This window comes from Sceloporus undulatus, chromosome 10 (assembly GCF_019175285.1).
Source record: "Sceloporus undulatus isolate JIND9_A2432 ecotype Alabama chromosome 10, SceUnd_v1.1, whole genome shotgun sequence".
Taxonomy (NCBI): Eukaryota; Metazoa; Chordata; class Lepidosauria; order Squamata; family Phrynosomatidae; genus Sceloporus; species Sceloporus undulatus.
The window spans coordinates 7,642,911-7,651,240 of record NC_056531.1 but is presented as its reverse complement, the minus strand read 5'-3'; the positions used below and the strand labels follow the sequence as shown (position 1 = coordinate 7,651,240).

Sequence of the window (8,330 nt, the reverse complement as noted above, 5' to 3'; positions counted from 1 at the left end):
GAGAGAGAGAGAGAGAGAGAGAGAGAGGGCAAAGGCTGGCAGGCTGGCTGGCAGCTCTGCAGTCACTCAGCTGCTCAGCCCAGCTCCTCTCCACAGCAGAGCTGAGTTGAGACAAGCAATGTGCAGGCCCAGCCAGTCAGCTACCTAGTCTGCCTTTGCCTTGGTTCTTGTCATGTGTTCATTCCACTGCAGAGGGGAGGTGGGCTAAGGATTCATGGACCCCCCCCCCCAGTGAGAACAGGACCACAGGTTAAAAACCATTGGTGTAGATGCCATATACAGTGCGCACGTATCATATGAGGGCGCGTTATGTGGCTTTCTGCTTATGCTGAAAGCCACTTGCCATAAAAGGAAATGGTGCGCGTGCACAAACCCCATTTAAATCGGGCTTGAGCATCTGTGGAATTTCCCTTACACTGGGGGGGGGGGATGGATCCCCTGCAAAGGCTGTGTACCAGTTCTTATGATTCACATTCTGCATGAACATGTTAAGGACAGATATTGCTCCTAAGTGCAGTCCTAATTTCAATTTTCTAACTTTCATAGAATATAAAAAGTTTTGTTAATCTGCCCCTCATCTTTACCTCAGGCAACATATAACTTTGAAGCATATTTTACAGCCTAAAAAACTGACAGAACATGGCATGATCAAAATTCCAGCAGACATAGCTTTTTGTGATCAGTCCTAAGGCTGGATGGATGAGAGAATAGAGTGGATCGGTGCTTCCAGGACAGATTATACTCTTGCCTTTCATCAGGGGATGGTTTCTTCTTTTAAATAAGAGTTAAGATACAGTACTTACAGTACATTGATCCGTGGATAAGTCAACTCAGGTTTTTTTTGGGTCAATTTTTTGACCTAAATTTCTAGACATATACATGAGTATATACAATAAATGTGACACTTGACGATGTTAAGACAAGAGATGAGTGATGTTCAGTGTTAAAAGGTAGATTTACTTTCACCTTGTAGAGGAAGAGTGGGAAAAGGACCCTGTACCCTGACTCTGTCCACAGGCCAGCACAAAGTGCCCGTCTGTAGAGGGCCTTAGTCTTACTTCCCTGTCCACAATGCAGAAATAATAATGGACCGAACAGCTTAATGCAAATAAATACCTTCATATTTGTACCAATTTTTCCTTTGTGGGCAGATATTAACCAAGAAACAAACTACTGTACACTCAAGAGCCTGAGGGAAGTTACTTTTTAGATCATAGAATCATAGAGTTGGAAGAGACCACAATGGCCATCCTGTCCAACTCCCTGCCATGCAGGAACTGACAATCAAAGCATCCCTGACAGATGGCCATCCAGCCTCTACTTAAAGACCTCCAAAGAAGGAGACTCCACTACACTCCGAGGAAGGAGTGTGTTCCACTGTTGAACAGCCCTTACTGTCAGGAAGCTCCTCCTAATGTTGAGGTGGAATCTCTTTTCCTGCAGTTTGCATCCATTGTTCCGTACTCTAGTCTCTGGAACAGCAGAAAACAAGCTTGCTCCATCCTCAATGTGATACTCCTTGAAATACTTAAACAGGGCTATCATATCACCCCTTTATAAGTATTTTCTTCCCATAACTTGTTACAGAAGTAACTTGTTGCATTATTCATAATATCCCTAAATTACTTTTCAATGTCTTTTTGGAAAAGCCTTAAGATTAATTAGTGGCCTAAACCTGGAAAAAATAATCTCAGATGCCATTAAAAAGTATTTAAATTCCCTTAGAAAACAGCTTTTAAAAATAGCCAGAAATTGTTACTCATTACATCAACAAAGTAACTTCATTCCTACTTATTATATAACTTTATCCTATTTTTTGAGGGGGGGAAATTATATCTTTATGCAGGTTAGCTATATACATTGTACCATGTTACTTAGAAGCAGTTGACAGCTGACATTATTTGATAGCATTTGACAGAAAGAACAGTATTTCATATGCTCAACTGTTTGCTTTTTGGCCAGTTGTAACTGTCCAATCCTCCTCTCCTTTCTCCTGCTTAAAAAAAAGCAGGGGGAGGACTTGTTCTACTGCTCCTAGGCAGGGTCAACTGAGGTAACCAAGTTTCAGCATGCCAGCCTCTGGGCTCTAGCACTCCTAGCTAAAAAATTGAGAAGTTGCCAAGTTATTTCTTAAACATGCCAAACATGGGGAGACAGGTGTAAAGGCAAAACAAAGCAAGCAGCTGGTAGTGGGGGGGATGGGAACAGCAATACTGGAAAAATGCTTACTTGGGTGTGAGCACCTTGTTTTTCTCATAGAACAGCCGAAGATCTTGAGGACTGCTTGCCTGCGAAGGGGAAAAAAATCAAGAAATCATCAGCAAGTACATGCAAGCACTTGAAATCTTGTAGCTAGCGAACTTATTCTTTGAATGTGGTTCTTTCTGTAGCCAAAATACAAGAGAGGCAGTCTCAGCAGACTGGGGCAAAAGCCAGACTCTGCCCCACACCTTTTGGTAGATGGGGGAACATTTGCAACCTTCACAGCTTGAAAAACTAGAAGTGGTAGTGTGATTCTAAAGAGGATGCCAAGTATTCAGTGCAGCTGGTGCCCCCTGGGGCTGGTGGGGCAGAGGAGGGGATCATCGGGGTGAAACTGACTATGTGTTGTTTAATACCCAGTCTTTGCCTCTAAAAAATCTTTGTACACTTTATACCACTGTTGGGGTTAGGTAGGGACCTTCTGTCCAAATTTCTGCCATGCAAGTACAGAAACTGATACAAATGTAATGATATCAATTTTGTTACAGTTTTATGTACTTATTGTTATTTCTTGTTAGCCACCTTGGAAGTTCTCTTCAATAGGTGAAATACAAACATTTGAATGAAAAGTAGGTTTTATTTTATAGCTGTCACACCTGTGCTAGTGCTCCTAATAATAATAATTTAAAAATCTATTTGCATCACAATAGAAGCCAAGAGCCACATGAAAAAGGAGAGAAATGTTCAACATTGATAGTATGGTGTTGAGGAGAATGGGAGGAGAGTTATATATGATTAAAAAACAAACACCACTGACCCAGGATAAGCAAACCTTACAGGCACTGTAGGGTCATATTTTGGTCCATGCAGGTGAGCTGGTTTATACATGTCTAAGAGATGGGGACTCTTCTGCTCTTCAGTAATTGATGTCCCATCATCCCCCACAACCGGTGGGGATGGCTAGGGCTAAAGTAAGCTGGAGTTCAACAATATCTGGAAGTAAACTCTCCTTTAGTTGAGAGGGGCATGTATGTTCCCCTGCAGATGTTTTTAGACTGCAGTTCCTCTAATTCCTCATTATGGGTTACCTTCTGGAGGGCCATGGCTGTTAACTCCTGGCCTAAAGTAACAAGTCTGGTATTTCCTCATCCTGATATGTGTGTACCAGTCAATTAATTACTTCCTGCCTTGCAGAAAGCCATAGTTGCCACTAGCAATGATCCCTCAAGTACCCGACTCAAGAAGGGGATTATCAGTCATGATAGGTGTCATAGGACTGGTATAGACTGGCACTATGTGTTGGCCTGGGGCCGATTTTAGAGCTCGAGAGAGCGGAGCATCTGCATGCTCCCAAGCCCTACTGTGCTGTCTGGGCACCATTTTGGCGTGTGCGCTGATGATGTGCCACATGTGCCGCATCCAAATGGCGCGGTGCACAAGGGACTTTGCCGTGCCGCTGCAGGGCGCTAATGGCGCCTCGGCAGTGGCCGAGAAAGGAGCCGCATTTCATGGCTCCTTTTTCTGGGCAAATCTTTAAGCAGAGGTTGGATGGCCATCTATCTGGGATGCTTTGATTGAGAGTTCCTGCATGGCAGGGGGTTGAACTGGTTGGCCCTTGTGGTATCTTCCAACTCTATGATTTTATGATTCCAAGGATCTCATAATGCTGTACACTATGTCCTCCCATTTTATCCTTACAGCAGCCCTGTAAGGACAGTCTGAGAAAAAGTTACTGATTCTCCCTGGGGGCAGGGCTGTGGAGATTGTAACAATGAGAACTTGCACGGCAACATTTACTACAATATTCCTGCTTTGTGGCGGTGTCCAATCCATCTTTGGAGGGTCATTGTAGGCTAGGTGGGACACTAAGTCCTGAAAGTCTCTGAAACATACAGCTCAATTTATAATCTGGCATTCCCAGATTATTATTCAAAATAGAGTGCTCCATAAATCCCTATTAAGATCACATAAGTGAAAAAGACATTCCACTGCCTGCTTCCACTAAGCTGAAATAGTCAAAATACCTTCAATATTTGCATAAAACTCATTATAGTAGTTCTTCTAAAAATATTATTAGGAAGACCTTTGAAGTCATTTTGATATTTGCAAAAACAAAAATAACCCCTCTTCCCCAAAAAACATGATTTTAAACCAAAAATATGGTTTTAAGGCTTAATTTAAGATATCATTAACAAAAACATCAGTAAAACCTCCCGCACAAAATTCTTCTTCTTCTCATGGCCAGTTTAACCTTTCACAATCAAGATGTAAAGCGCAAAGAGCAATTCACACCCAAAACCACTTCATACTAAGGAGAAGCCAAGGTTTAAAGCTTTCACATTTTAAAACAAACCACAAGAAGCCCTGTAAAACACAAAGATACCCTGGAAAACTTTAATCTTGTTTGTAGCCGTTAATGAATTTGCTGCTCTCTTGCTAGATTTTCTGAGTGGCATGCAAGTCATTCAGCTATTTCCTAGCTGTCCCAATGAAACTTTTCCAAAGGGCACAGAAGACAGATCTAGCAATGTCCCAATGCAACTTCTTCATAGGCCACAGAAGTCTGACTAGGATGCTGAAAATGTAGGACACCCCTATATAGCAAGCCTCCTCACATCCCAATTACATCCTTGGTTTGCAAGGAAACATATACAGTGCACCCGCGTCATACGCCTTATGCTGGAAGCCCCGCACCATTTAATGAATGGTGTGTGCAACCATGGTGCTCGTGCTGCGCGCACGAGCCCCATTATCCTTAATGGGACTCGAGCATAGGCGGGACTTGCTTTACACGGTATGGTCCGGAATGGATCCCCACATAAAGCAAGGGAACACTGTACTTCTTCTTATGTACATCAGGGGAGAAAGACAATGTGCACCAAGATTCATGGTGCCGGAACAAGATGGCATATTTCTCAGTAGATCAAACACAACTTTCCCTTGTGAACCACAAAAGATGCTCAAAATGGAGGGTGAAGCTCCTTTATTATGTAAAAGAAATCTCTGAGTGGAGGCATTTGGACAGTTGTAAAGAACCATAGGAGAAGATGATGAAGTGTTAACTCACCACAGAATAACTCACCTGGAAGGGTGCTTTTCCAGTCAGACACTGATAAATGATGGTTCCAATACTCCACAGGTCAGCTTTGGCATCATAATGTTGGGACATAATAACTTCTGGAGCCTGCAATGAGATGAAAAGAGTATGTGACATTTTCTTAAATGCCTTAGCTCCTGAATGTATTGTTGTTTCTAAGCCCTGTGACAGCAAACTTTTACACGGAACACTTTGAAAAGCAAGCCCTGGAAACTGCACCGAAAAAGCCCACAACTTGGTTCCGATATGTGGATGACACTTTCACCATTTGGAGCCATGGAGAAGAAGATCTGGCTGTGTTCCTGAACCATCTAAACAACATCCACCCCAACATCCAATTCACTATGGAAAAAGAAAAGCAAGGAACACTGCCATTTTTGGATGTCCTAGTCATCCACAAACCGAACCAATGTTTGGGTCACACAGTATACAGAAAACTCACACACACAGACTGATACCTGCACAAGAACTCCAACCATCACCCAGGAAAAAAAAGAGGCACAATCAAAACACTGATAGACCGAGCAAAACGCATCTGCGAACCCCACTTCTTGGAAGATGAACTGAAGCACCTAGACCGCGCTCTACAGGCTAATGGTTATTCCAGCTCAGACATCAGAAGGGCTGCCAGGCCCAGAAAAACCCAGAGGAGTGAAGACAAGCAGCCACCCAAAGGGAAGGTATTTTTACCATACATCAAAGGAGTCACAGGCAAAGTGGTGAGGAAGCACAACCTGCAAATGGTTTACAAACCAACGAAGAAAATCCAGCAAATGCTTCGCTCAGCCAAGGACCAGAGAGACCCTCTCACAGCTGCAGGAGTTTACCGCATACCATGCAGCTTCGGACAAGTCTACATAGGGACCACCAAACGCAATGTGTAAACAAGAATCAAGGAACACGAGAGACACTGCAGACTGGGCTAGCCAGAAAAATCAGCAGTAGCAGAACATGTTACAAACCATCCTGGGCATCAAATACTGTTTGAAAACACTGAAATTCTGGACCATGCCAACCACTACCATGTCAGGATGCACAGGGAAGCCATTGAAATCCACAAACACCTGGACAATTTCAACAGGAAAGAGGAAACCCTTAAAGTAAACAAGGTTTGGATACCAGTCCTGAAAGATAGCAAGATAAAGACAAATGCAAATGAGAAATCTCCCAGGGTCAGGGGTTTTCCCAGCAGACAATGAGCACTAATTAAGCAGAAATTAGTCCTCTTGTGCAGACCCTCACATCCTGAGGACTGCCATTAGCAACCAACAATATACATGCAAATCACTCCTGCCTTTCCAGACCACACAATATATACAGCCAAGTCCATTCCAGGCAAACATTCTCTGAAGATGCCAGCCACAGATGCTGGTGAAACGTCAGGAAGAAACTCTGCCAGAACATGGCCACAAAGCCCGAAAAACCCACAAAAAACTATGGATGTCGGCCATGAAAGCCTTCAACTTCATATTGTTGTTTCTGCTGCTGCGGTTTTCCTTTCATAACAACTATGGCCAGAATACCACAGAACAGATTAAATATTTGGCTTTCCGCATACAGTGATATAATACAGGCATGGAGAAGGCTATTTCATAATCCTGCTTAATTCAGGCATGATTTTGCTTTAATGAGATTTTGAAAAGAGTACACACACACACACACACACACACACATAGAAATAACAACAACCTGTACCTTGTCACTTGATCTGCTGAAGATGAGGTGCGAAGGAACAATGCCCTTCTCATGAACCAATTTGTTTATGTATATTGCATTCACCCAGATGAGTCACTAGAATAAAACTTTGAAGGACAATGTGAGCCTCTCTTAAAAACTAAGGGGCAGTACAGATGGGTAGCTGGAAGCCGCCCCTTTCTGCCCCAGGTCGGTGCCACAGCAGTCGCACGCTGCGGCACCGACCCGCACCCTAGAAGAAGCTGCTCTGAGCAGCTTCCTGGAAGGGGTGTCTCAGGCGCGCTCGTGCGCCATGCCTTTTGCAGCCAGTGCCGTTTAGGCACTGTGCACTGTGTGGATGGGCGCACGCCATAATAGCGGCAGCACGGTAAGGGTTTCTGAATCCTAGTCTGCGTCCAGCCCCTAAGACTACTACAAACACACGAAGGTTTCAAGAGGCAACTTTTCCTGGCTGATGTCCAGGTGAAAAAAAGAGGATCAGACTGAAATCAAGTCACGAGGGTAACTCCATACTTTGTTCCCTGAATGTCCATTAGAGGGATACATTTCAATTTGTGCATCCTAAGGATGTGGACAGATGAGAGCCGCTACATATATGCTGGGTCTTTGCTCTTCCTGGATCATTAAAAAACACTTGTTGAGTGGGTAAGGGGGGTGATGAATGCCTCGCTACAGCAAGGCAAGGTTTAGTGAGACTGTTACTGCAAATGATAACAACAACAAAACCCAATATCTAATATTCCCTTTTTGGGCAAGGTCCTGGAGTGTGCTGTGGCCTCCCAGCTCCAGTGATTCCTGGATCACTTATTTATCAATCTCAATCTGGCTTCAATTTGTTAATGATATATTAAATTAAGCCTTAAAACAGGCAGCTTTGTTCACGTTGGTGGAGAACTCACACTGGGAACAGAGAGGAAGAGTTTGTCCTGTTGGTTCTGCTGGACCTCTCAGTTGCTTTTGATACCATTGAACATGGTAATCTGCTGGGCTTCCTTTCTAAGATGGAAAATGGAAGCACTGTTTTACACTGGCTTGAGGCCTTCCTGGAGGGGAGTTCCTGGTTGACTCCCTGGCCTATGCCGTCCCTCAAAGATTAATTTTGAAAAGGCTCCACATTTCTGGAATTAAACGACTTAGGGAGCTGGGGATGTTTAGCCTGAAGAAGAGAAGGTTAAGAGGTGATATGATAGCCCTGTTTAAATATTTGAAGGGATGTCATATTGAGGAGGGAGCAAGCTTGTTTTCTGCTGCTCAAGAGACTAGAACACGGAGCAATGGATGCAAGCTGCAGGAAAAGAGATTCCACCTCAACATTAGGAAGAACTTCCTGACAGTA

The 8,330-nt window shown here is 43.6% G+C and overlaps 2 protein-coding genes across 22 annotated transcripts in view; both read right to left on the bottom strand.

Moving 5' to 3' along the window:
- The window catches only part of EP400 (E1A binding protein p400), a 390,490-nt gene that overhangs the window by 261,479 nt on the left and 120,681 nt on the right, over positions 1-8,330 (bottom strand). The window lies entirely within an intron of this gene.
- The window catches only part of ULK1 (unc-51 like autophagy activating kinase 1), a 151,990-nt gene that overhangs the window by 88,312 nt on the left and 55,348 nt on the right, over positions 1-8,330 (bottom strand). For all 4 annotated transcript variants that reach the window (XM_042441548.1, XM_042441545.1, XM_042441547.1 and 1 more), the window contains exons 8-9: positions 5,285-5,386; positions 2,230-2,288 (exon numbers count right to left, since the gene is read on the bottom strand). In XM_042441548.1, the coding sequence (XP_042297482.1) occupies positions 2,230-2,288; positions 5,285-5,386 (161 nt within the window). The remainder of the gene's footprint in view (positions 1-2,229; positions 2,289-5,284; positions 5,387-8,330) is intronic.